Below are 12211 nucleotides of genomic sequence, written 5' to 3' on the forward strand. Positions count from 1 at the left end.
TGATTCAGTGACTGGGATAATCAGGATGGGAGTGTCAGAGCCAGTGCGACTGGCACAGGACAGAGCAGAGTTTAGGGCTGTTGTACATAGGGTCGCTATGAGTTGCAAGCGACTGGACGGCACATAACAACAACAGGAAACAAGAAAATGAACATATCTTCCAGAACAAATTACATGTAGTGATAGGCCAGTCACAAAAGGACTATTACAACAGAAAACTAGGCTAAGGAAATGTTTATGAACAGAATAATTTTTTGAAGGCTTAAGGAAACTGGAAGGAAGGCAAAGGGGAATAAAGTAGAATTTAAAATATAAAACTGTATGTGTAGAAAACCTTTGGAATAAACCTCACTAGTATACTAAACAGATTTGTCCTGGAAAGGGTTAAACCGGGTGCCTCCTTGGAGGCAAGGATTATGAGGCTCCGTCTAACATACTTTGGACATGTTGTGAGGAGAGACAGGTCCTTGGAGAGGGACATCATGCTTGGGAGGGTGGAGGGACAGTGCAGGAGAGGAAGGCCCTCTATGATGTGGATTAATTCAGTGAATGGGATAATTGGGATGGGAGTGTCAGAGACGGTGCGATTAGCACAGGACAGAGCGGAGTTTTGGGCTGTTGTACATAGGGTCGTTATGAGTCGCAAGCGACTCGACAGCACATAACAACAACAAATAGCAAGTATGTTAAAAATAAAGAAATTACATGTATCAACAGATTACAACAGGGAGAAAAAGAACAACTCAGAGAAAGAAAATTCATTTTTATATTTTGCATATGAAAGTAATAAATTCATGTGTAATTTTCAAACCCTTCCTTACCTTAGCTCGATGTTCAACATTCGCTTTTCTATCAAGCAGAAGACTAACCACTTCGGTTCTTCCTTGGAAGCAGGCTAAGGTAAGGGCAGTGTTCCGATTGGTTTCTATTTGAGCATTTATATCAGAGCCCATGTCTAATAGTAGCTTAACAGCAGCTGTGTGTCCATTCATAGCTGCCAACATCAGAGGAGAAATGCCCAATTTGCTACCAGTTCTGAGGGCAGAGGGATGGAGAGAAAAAAAGAATATATATAAATGGTTCAAAAAATTAAAACAGATTAACAGAAAATTCTATTTGAGAGGTTTTATTTTGCAGGATTATATAAAATTCCATTTTCCCAATCCTACAAATAGCACATTTTTAAAATGCTATCAAGAATATTTACAACATAATAATGAGACTTTTCATCCTAACATACATATTTGTTTGCATTTGATAAAGATACATAAAGATGTGTTTCTGCTTATGTCTTAAGAAATTACTAATTTATATATTTCAAGATATATCATTTTAATTACTAAACAGTTTTAATTACAATAATAAAATTAATCTTTAAAATCGCCAAGTTTTCATTCTACTTTCTCCATAAAGGTATGCAAAATACAGCATAAAACATAGGTGTTCCTCAAGTATCTTTAATATAACATGATTACTAAAAAAGTAAACAGAACACTTGCCTAGAATTAATCTCAGCTCCTGCATTTAGTAATATTTTGATGATGTTCACATATCCACCAGAAGCAGCCAGGCTTAAAGGTGTGTAATCAGACACATTTCTGTGTTCTTTATTTGCCCCTCGAGCTAACAGTAGCTCCACAACCTGAAAAGAAAAAAAACCTTTTTATTCATGCGATGTGACAATCATTGAGGCATATACTTCATAGTATACCAGAAAAAAAGGAGAAATCTGAAGTACTGAGAAGTCTTCTCCCTTCAGTCTTCTATTTTACCATTCCATGGAGTAATAATACATAAATACTAATTTCCAAAATGGCATGATCATCCATGGAGAATCCAAGCCTTTTTATTAGGTTACTAAAGGGATTTCTAGTGGCCAGTTATTTTTTCATTGGCTTCTCACATTGTTACCGAAAAAACTGGTTCAGTACAGTGGATTATTCATAAAATGAAGTGAAATCCATTTGTATAATCTGTGTTTATGTTTCTTTTAAAAGGTATTTGCAATGAATATATCATTTTACAAAACACTATCATTCTGTCGCTGGCCTCATTTCTGTAACCAAATCTCTATTTTCTGACCATTGATCCTTCTGTGTTCCCAAGTTTTGTATTCCAGTCACCAATTATTATTAATGAAGACTGGCTGTATGTCTTATCAATTTCAGACTGTAAGATCTGGTAGAAATCTTTTTTATCCTTCTCTTTGACTTTACTTATTGGAGCATATATTCACATTACAGTGGTATTGACATGTCTTCCTTGTAATGCATATGAATAATATCCTGTCACTCACAATACTATACCTGTTCTGATCCAGTGGATCCAGAAATGGTCTTTTTTACTATGAATGCGAACCCATTTTTCCATTCATAGCACAGTGGGTAATATGAACTGATTGATTCACTGTGGCCCATGCTAATCCATTTCAGCTTGCCAAATGACTAGTATGTCCATATTTATGAATTCGATTTTCTTAAAATAGGCTCTAATTATTTTAAAATCTTAACATTAAACCACTGTTCTCACAAAACTCATGTGAATTGAAAATCATATCTCCACTAAATAAAAAAGAAAAAAAATTACACCAGAGTAAAATGTTACCTCCTGTCTGCCCCCAGAACAAGCCAAGGACAGTGGTGTATCCTTGGTCCTTTCTGATTGGGCTTCAATGTCTGCACCATTGTCCAGCAATATTTCTACAACGCCAACATGACCAGCTGTAGCAGCCAAGATGAGTGGAGTAAAACCTGGAAAGAAATGATCCTCTCAATACATAGTAAGTAAAGAGAAAAATGCTACACATCAAAATAGGGCTAGAAGCAGTATTTCACACAACAGAAATATTACAGAAAAACAGTTAACAAAATTTAGCTTTACCTTTCTTGTCTCGGTGCTCAATACTAGCTCCTCTCTCTAGCAATGTCTGCACCAGTTCTTCATGGCCACCAGCACAAGCAAGGGTTAATGCCGTGTCATGGTTACTCTCAGTCTGTAAAAATATTATTTTGGTTAGCTTATTTGGTAACTTAAAATGTTAACATCAATTAAATAGTATGTATATATACAAAATGTTCAAATGCAAAACAATCTCTTTACTATATCATATATCAAATCTTTGAATAGTAACTTATGTTTCCTTTAATTCTCACTAGTGGTCTACCTATCTCTACCCACTCCCCAAGATTACAAATAAGTTGTCTGGAGAATTCTTAAAATAAGTAAGAGAAAATGTGTCCAATTGTTTACATATTCTATTTTTAACTACATTGAAATAACCATGATCACTTTCACTTCTAGCCATAATGAGGATCAAATTTATCATTCCATTTTATATTTTAAAAAGACAAACTGTAATGATGATGTTTAAATAGACAATGCAGTATAGTGATCTCTGAGGATGTAAAAGATTAGCACAACTTCATTTTGAAGATTTTCTGGGTTGTAGTAAAAGAAGGTACTCAAACATCTTTGCAGTCTCCCAAACTTGACATGTTAAAAATTCCAAGAGTCAAGAAGGTTCAAATTTATGTGACTGAGTACTGGAGAGAAAAAAAAGGTGCATACAGAAAGTATTCTGCCCATCCATTGAGTAGAAACATCTAAAGTTTTCTTAAGCTAAGTACTGATTAGTTCATGTACATGACAAAAACTGTTGGAGGAAAAGGGAAAATCCAGAACTCACCAAGGACCATAATTCCTCCTAACCAGAGTGAACTTTGAAACACATGTTGTTGTTGTTGTTATGTGCCATCGAGTCGTTTGCGACTCATAGCGACCTTATGTACAACAGCCCTAAACCCTGCTCTATCCTGTGCCAATCTCATTGGCTCTGAAACACCCATCCCGATTACCCCAGTCACTGAATCAATCCACCTCATAGAGGGTCTTCCCCTCTTGCACTGTCCCTCTACTCTACTCAGCATGATGTCCCTCTCTAAAGACCTGTCTCTCCTTACAACATGTCCAAAGTATGTCAGACGAAGCCCCAGAATCCTTGCCTCCAAGGAGCAGCCTGGTTTAACCCTCTCTAGGATGAATCTGTTTGTTTTCTTGGCAGTCCATGGTACATTCAATACTCTTCTCCAGCACCACACCTCAAAGGCGTCAATTCTCCTTCTATCCTCCCTAGTCATTGTCCAACTCTCTGATACATAACAAGTGATTGCAAAAACCATGGCCTGTATCAGGTGCACCTTAGTCTCCAGAAAGACACTGTTGCTCTTCAGTACTTTAGAGAAGTCCCTAACCGCAGACTTTCCCATCGCAATACGTTTTTTGATTTCCTGGCTACTGGTGCCAAGAGTGTTGATCGTGGAGCCAAGCAAACTGAAGCTGTGAATAATCTCAATCTCTTCACCATCCAAAAGATAGTAAATACTCAGTGATAGATCAAACTAGATGTTGTGACTCTACCTAACAAAACTCAAGAACAGACCCTGAAATGAAAAATTAAGGTTCCAAGGAACACAAATGCACTGTAGAACAAAGTCCCAAAATTACCTGGAGAAATATAGAAAGCATTCCATAAATTTTGAAAGACAAAGATAATTATAATTAAAATATAACATGGCAGTTGGCAAAGGAACTCTGAAAGCTTAGAGGTAAGAGATTACACTGCCACTCCAAACACATGCAGTTCAAACCCACCAGCCATTCCACAGGAGAATATAGGCTATCTACTTTCCTGTGATTAAACCTGTCTATGATAACCGGCTATAGTGTCATCTACGAGTTGGTTCCAACTCTACAGTACACAATAATAACCACCACCATTGTGGGCTGGCCAGCCAAATGGGCACAGGACAGAGTTTATATTCAATTTACTTCTGATTTCTGCCAATAATAGTGATTTACTAGTATACCTAGTAGTGGCCAAAGGATATACTTTTATCATTATATGCTTATTCTGTTAGTTGTTGAGTTTGTTAAAATACTTAAGTAGATCTGATTAAATACTCATACATTTAGTATCCTGAACACTTCTGTACAAGAAAGGAGTCAACAAAATGTGGATGTCAGCACTTGAAATGCTGCTTATGTGATTTTTTGTTGTTAGGTGCTGTCACATTGCCTTTTACTCATTATCAACCTGATTTAACAGCCCTAAACCCTGCTGTATCCTGTGCCAATCTTATTGTCTCTGACACACCTACCTCCATTACCCCAAACACTGAATTAATCCATCTCACTGAGGTTCTTCCTCTATTGTGCTGTCTCTCCACCCTCCTAAGCATGACATCCCTTTCCAAGGACTGGTTCCTCCTTGCAAAATGTCCAAAGGATGTCATGAAGCTTCAGAATGTGATTTAGGAACTGAATAATTAAACTTAAAAACTAAACAATCAATTCAATTACCGGCAAACTGTTAACAGCTTAATGAAAGTGAATCAACTTTCTTCATTAGTACATATAATTAAATTCCATTTTAATGTTTCTAATAAATCTTAAGTTGAAATAGAGACAATTTGAAACAGTCAAGCTAGCTGACCAACAACCCCAGTTTGTTTGGGATTTGTAGGTTTCCTAGGATTCCTCAATGTGCAATTTTGGTGTAAAAACAAAGAATATTGATTCAGCAATTCCACTAAAGGGTATGTATCATCCTAAAGAAATAAGAATTGCAAAACAAACTGACATACATTAAAGTTACTGCAGCACTATTTAAAATAGTAATGAGTTGGAAACAACCCTAGTGCACACCAGTTGAGGACTGCCTAAAGAAAGTAGGACACATATGTTGGAGTATTATATATCACTAAAAAAAAAATTAATAAAATCAAGAACTTGTGAAATAAAGCACACTGATGAAACTAGAACAAAATATTTTTAGTAATGTTTAAATTGGTCACAAAATGACAATTACAGAACTCTAATAATATAAAAACCTAAGGAAAAGTTTCCATACAGAGAAAATTAAATTTGCAGGGCTAGCAGAGAAGAAGTGAGAGAGATGGGAAGAAAATAAAAACCAGGTTTATTTTTAAAGCAAGGAAAACAAAGAAAAACACTCTCTCCAAATTGTTGGAAGTGTTTTCCCTTTCATTAATAGTCTACCTAATCATTTGGTCCTTTATCTTTCCAAATAAAGCCTCACAATAAATAGGAAGCATGGTTAGTACTATTGTTAGGGAGCTCTGGTGGCCTAGGGGTAAGATACTGTGATACAATCTCAAAGGTACCGGATTCGAATCCACCGGCTACTCCACAGAAGGAGTGGCAATCACTTCTTGTGGAATTTATTGCCTCTGAATATTTGCTGGAGAGTTAGCTATGGGCTGGTTCCAACTCAATGGCATACAAAAAAACAACACAGTTTAGGATTAGTGTTATGAATAAATATATGGTTAAGTTTAGGGTTAAATCTAGAGTTAGGTTTGGGATAAGACTTCAGGGGTAGGATTAATGTTAGAATAACATTCAATCATGGACCTAGGACTAAAACCAAGGACTATAAACTTGATTAAAGAAAAGCTTGGAAGAACTCTAGAAGTCCTAGTCCACAACATAAACAGTCTTCCAAGCATCCTGAAAAATCAAGAACCAGGAGAGTATAAAATAGATGAATGGGACCATCTTAGAATCAAATCCCTATGCACATCGAAAAACTTCTCTGACAGGATAAAAAGGGAAGCCGCAGGCTGGGAAAAAAGTATTTGGTAATGACATGTTAGGCAAGGGACTTATATCTAGAATTTATAAAATACTCAAGCACCACAATAAGATAAACAACCCAATTTGAAGATGGCACAGGATATGATCAGACACTTCACTAAAGAAGACATTCAGATGGCAAGAAACACATGAAAAAATGTTCAAAATCTCTAGCTCAAAGAGAGATTCATATGAAAACAACTATGAGATATCATCTCACCCCAGTAAGAAAAGCAAAATTTAACAAAACAGCATACAACAAATGTTGGCAAGGTTGTGGAGAAACTGGAACCCTTATTCACTGTTGGTGGGAGTGTAAAATGGTGTAACCACTATGGAAGGCAGTATGGTGCTTTCTCAAAAAGTTGCAAACGGAAATACCATTCATCCCAGCAATTCCATTACTGGGAATATACCTCAAAGAAACCATAACCGCCACCGAAGCAGATATATGCACACCCATGTTTATCGCAGCTTTGTTCACAACAGCAAAGAGTTGGAAACAACCTAAGTGCCTACCAACAAACGAATGGATTGAGAAACTGTGGTATACTCAAAGAACAGAAAAATACACTGCATTGAAAAACAAGGAACTCATGAAATATTTTACAAAATGGGTGGCCCTGGAGGACATTATGCTGTGTGAAATATTTCAGTCACAAAAGGACAAATACTGCATAGTGCCACTGTTGCAAAACGGGACTGACATTGGGGTTGGGAGGAGACTGAAAAAGAGGAGATAAATCATGTATATTGCAATGAAACAGATGAAGGAGAGAACTGTTTAAAAGGGATATATAATTACGTATTATTGTCATGACAGGAGTCTAGAACTAAGGCTGCATATTGGAGTGGACTTGAGGGGAAGGATTGTATAACAATGAAAGAATTTTTCTTTTACTTTTCAAAATGAAGGCTGCATAGTGGAGTGGACTTGGGGTGAGGGATTATATAACAATGAAAGAATTTTACTTTTCAAAGAGAAGAGCGAATTGGAGCAGAGGCTGGGCAGGGAGATAAATGCAACAGTGAATAAATGAAAATCCAAAGTCTCTGTAAACTTCCATTAATTAAAAAATATAGAAAAAGAATAATACTCAGAGGTAAAATTAAAGTTAAGATTACATATTGGGATAGAGGAAGGCTAAATCTAGTTAGAGTTAGATGAAGACTAAAAGTCACACCTAAACAAACAAAAGAAAAAAAATCAAGTCTATCCCAGGCAAACTGAAATATTATTAACTAACTACCTTATCGAACATGTATAGTAGAGCCAGCTTTCTAGAGCATCCCGATATTCTGACTCTTGAGTTTTTATCCTTAGAGCCATGTGCTCTACGGGGATTCATCAGTCATAACCTTACCTTGTGTTAGTCCCACCCCTTAGCAACTATCTACGTAGTTCCTGAGTCTATACTCTTAATGGGAAGTGATTGCTCCCATTGGAGATTGCTCTCCCATAGGAGAGCCACTGATAGTTATTGCATTGGGAAAACCTGTAGTTACAGATATTTATAAGTACTGAAGAGCAATGTCAGTTTAAAGACTAACGTGCACCTGATATAAGTCATAGTTTTTTTCAGTTCCTTTCTAAGCAACTGAAAGTTAGGTAATAAATAAGAATGACGAAAGAAGAATTTGTCTCTGAATTGTGATATGAAGAAAAGTACTGAATATCCCAGAAGATTCTAAAAGAAAAACAAGTGTCTTGAATAAAGTACATCCAGGCAAGGATGATGAAATTTTGTCTCACATACTTTGGACATAATATCAGAAAAGGCATTATGTTGGGAAAGGTGGAGGGTCAGAGAAAGAACAGAAAACCCTCAACAAGTGAACTGACATAGTAACTCAAGCATGCTGAGGATCATGAGGAGGTTAGGAAAAGGCAAAGTTCACTATGAACTCAACAGCACACAACAATAACAGTACAGAGCTGCTCTAAAGATTAAAGGAAATCTATGAAAAGTATTAAGCAGTATATACCACTTGGGCAATGAATAAAGACCAAAGAAGAACTAAATAAATCAATCTTGGAAGAAGTGCAACTTGTGTTCCTTAGAATTAATGATGGTGATCTTTTGTCTCACATACTTTAAAGCATGTTATCAGGAAGGACTTGGAAAAGGACATTAAGGTTGGAAAAGGATGGGGTCAGCAAAGGAAGCTGTCCCCGAATAAGATGGAACTGAGAGAGGGACCAAAAAGGCCCAAACAATGGAGATTGTGTGAATAGCATAAGATTAGGCAGTGTTTTATTACTTGGCACATAGCCAACTTGAAGAAGCTAATATTAACATATTACTGCCCAAGTTATTATTAAGTTATTTATTTGTTATATGAAATATAAGAGTAAAGACAAAGGTTTTTAAAATTTTAATACACAAGATTAATTTTGGTAATAATTTATTATTTATTATTACTTGCCTGTTATAGTATACAGTCACACATAAAACCAAATTACCTCATCATCTTTAATAGATTATCCAGCAGATCTGTATTTTCCCTAGATAAAGTATCTGTTTGATACCACAGATATTTGTTTCATTACTATGTTCCCAAAAGAAGAATTCTAAAATGTCTAATAAAGCAATTATTATAAGCAACATGGAAAATAGTGTAACTAATGTTAAGCTAACCCATCTCAATGCATAGATGTTACTGTTGCTCTGTGCCATTGAGATGTCTGCAACTCTTAACAGCTGGATGGATTTACAATAGTTCTGAACCCTGTTCTATAGTAAGCCCATCTCACTGTCTCTGACACATCTACCCTCATTACCCAGCTACTGTGTCAATCCATCATCCCCAGATTCTTCCTCTCTTGTATTGTCCCTCCACCCTTCCAAGCATGACGTCCATCTCCAACGCAACACACCCCTCCTGGCAATATACCCAAAGGATGTGAGACAAAGCTTCAAAATCCTTTCCTCCAAGAGGCAAATTTATTTCACCTTTTCTAGGACAAACCCATTTGTTCCCTTGGCAATTGACTGAACGGCCTCTTCTCCAGCATCACAACTAAAAAGGCATAAATGCCTTTTCTGTTATCCTCTGTAGTCACTGTCTAGCTCTCTCTGATGTGGAGCAAATAATTGTGAAGACAATGGCCTGGATGAGGCACACCTTAGTCTCTAGACTGACACTGTTGCTCTTCAGCACTCTGGAGAGATACATTACAACAAATTTTCCCCAATGTAATTTGTCGTAATTCCCTGACTGCTGGTGCCAAGAGCGCTGATTGTGGTTACCAGCAAGATGAAATTAGTAACATTCTCAATCTTTACCTCTTGTGGTGTTGCCAATTGACCAAGTGGTAAGAATCTTTATTTTCTCAATATTGAGCTTCAATCCATATTGAAGATTGCATTACAGTTCATGAACTTTTGCTGAACACTGGAGACCCTCCTCAGTTTCAACGAGCATCTGTATAACGCAGGCTGTTGATGAGTTTTCCTCCAATCCTGATACCACATTCACCCTTTCCTACTTTAGCCTCCCAAATGATCTGATCCACATAGAGATTGAAAATGTATGGAGGACACATCCCTGATACCACTCTTTTCCAGATTTTAAACCATGCAGTATTTCCTTCCTCTGGTCTAATGACTGTTTCCTGGTCCAAATAAAAGTTTTACATGAGCACAACCAAATATGTTCTGGATTCCCATACTTCTCAAGCTTAGTCACAATCTGTTGTAATCCAGTCAAATGCTTTTGCATAGTCAATGAAACAGAAATAGACATTCCTCTGGTACTCTGCTTCAGCATTATCTATCAGACATCGGCTATGATGTCCTTAGAGCCATGGCCTCTTCTAGTAGTTCTCTGACTATGTCCTGTTTCATTTGATTTACAAGGATTTGGCTTACGTGTGATATCAGTGATGTTGTTTGATAATTTCCACACTCTGTTGGATCACCTTTTTTTTTGGAATGGGAATAAACAAGGATCTCTTCTCATCAGTTGGTGAGGAAGTATCCTCCAGATTTCTTGGCACAACATGATGAGCATGTCCAAGGCAGCATCAGTTTGTTGAAATCTGTCAACTGGAATTCCATCAATTCTTGGGGTCTTGTTATTTTTCCCCAACTCCTCAGAGCAACTCAAATTTCCTCGTCCATCACCACTGCTTCTTGATCAAACGTTGTTTCATTAAATTCTCTGTGTCGGCTGATTCTTTTTGGTATAGTGATTCTGTGTACTCCTTTCATCTACTTTTGATGCTTCCTGAGTCATTCAACATTTTGCCCCTAGCACCCTTAAGTACTGCAACTGGAGGCTTGAATTTGTTCTTCAGTTCCTTCAGCTTAAGAAACGTTGAGTGAGGTTGTCCTTTTGATTTTGACTCCAGTACAACTAAGCTTAAGTAGTAATCTATTTTAGAGAAATTATTTATAGATAGCTTCTCAAAAATGTGTCTATAATATTTACAAATAGTTCAAGATTAATTTATAATATTAAAAAACTCATTGTAATCACGTCAGAATCAACTTTCTAAGGTTGTAAACTGCATGACAGGAGACTGTTAAACTCTCTTGTATGGGCTGTTGGTGAATTTGCTTTTAGGTCAGCAGTTTAACTCCCTATAGATTACTGCTCCAAAGTTACTAATTTAGCCTAACTTTTTGTTATGTTCCATTGAGCCAGAACCAGCTGGCCCTCAGGAGGTTTTTAGAGGCAGTTCACTCCAAGAGAGGAGACTGCCAATATTTCTCCTGAGCTGGTAGTTCTGAACTGCATGTCTTTGGGCTGCCAGCACAGCTTCTTATCACTAGGCCACCAGACCTCATAGTTTGTAATTTATAATATAGTGAGTATAAAACAAGAAAGCCAAAACCATTGCAATCAAGTTGATTTGTATTCATGATGACAGTCCTTTACATTTTGAGGCTGACAAATCTTTCTTTCAAAGTACAGACAGTAGACTGAAATTAATTATCTTCAGGTTAGCAACCAAACACATAAATGTTATTTACCAAGGCTTCTTATCATGAGCAAAATCGACTTAAAAAGTTGAGCAGGACAGAAAAGTAAAATAACGAGTAGTCTCCACCTATAAAGATATATAGTTTTAGAAATGTGTTATAAGTGAAAAGGATTTTGAGAGGCAAAGAGTTGTATCAAGCAGCAGGAGTTCTAATGGCACAACAAGCTAAGTATTATGGTGCCAACTGAAAGGTCGGCAGTTGGAGCCAGTCAGCTAATAAATAGTACAAAGATGAGATGGTCTCCAAAACCTTATAGATGGGTCTTTATGAATTAGATTCCAGTAAATGGCAGTGGGTTTTGTTTGTTTGCTTTTAAATTATTATTATTATTATTATTTAAAAGTAAGGAACCCTAGTGGTTAGCGGCTACATCATTCAGTTGCTAACCAAAAGGTCAATATTTAGAATCCACCAGGCCAAAATAAAATGAAGTCGTCCCCCTACTTAAAAACTTCAATACTTTAGAAGTTCTTTGGGCATTTATACTTTCTCCTACAGGATCACTGTAAGTCAGAATTGATTCAATAGAAGTCGATTTGACATTTAAGCTTATATTATGACTTAAA

At 36.7% G+C, this 12211-nt stretch overlaps 1 protein-coding gene across 3 annotated transcripts in view; it reads right to left on the reverse strand.

Annotated features, from left to right (window-relative positions):
• ANKRD17 (ankyrin repeat domain 17) overlaps positions 1-12211 on the reverse strand; it is a 214043-nt gene that overhangs the window by 54444 nt on the left and 147388 nt on the right. For all 3 annotated transcript variants that reach the window (XM_006898445.1, XM_006898443.1, XM_006898444.1), the window contains 4 exons: positions 2881-2992; positions 2605-2750; positions 1500-1642; positions 822-1035 (listed from right to left, as the gene is read on the reverse strand). In XM_006898445.1, the coding sequence (XP_006898507.1) occupies positions 822-1035; positions 1500-1642; positions 2605-2750; positions 2881-2992 (615 nt within the window). The remainder of the gene's footprint in view (positions 1-821; positions 1036-1499; positions 1643-2604; positions 2751-2880; positions 2993-12211) is intronic.

Source organism: Elephantulus edwardii, unplaced genomic scaffold (genome assembly GCF_000299155.1).
Source record: "Elephantulus edwardii isolate Elephantulus edwardi_28Jun2011 unplaced genomic scaffold, EleEdw1.0 scaffold00230, whole genome shotgun sequence".
Classification (NCBI taxonomy): domain Eukaryota; kingdom Metazoa; phylum Chordata; class Mammalia; order Macroscelidea; family Macroscelididae; genus Elephantulus; species Elephantulus edwardii.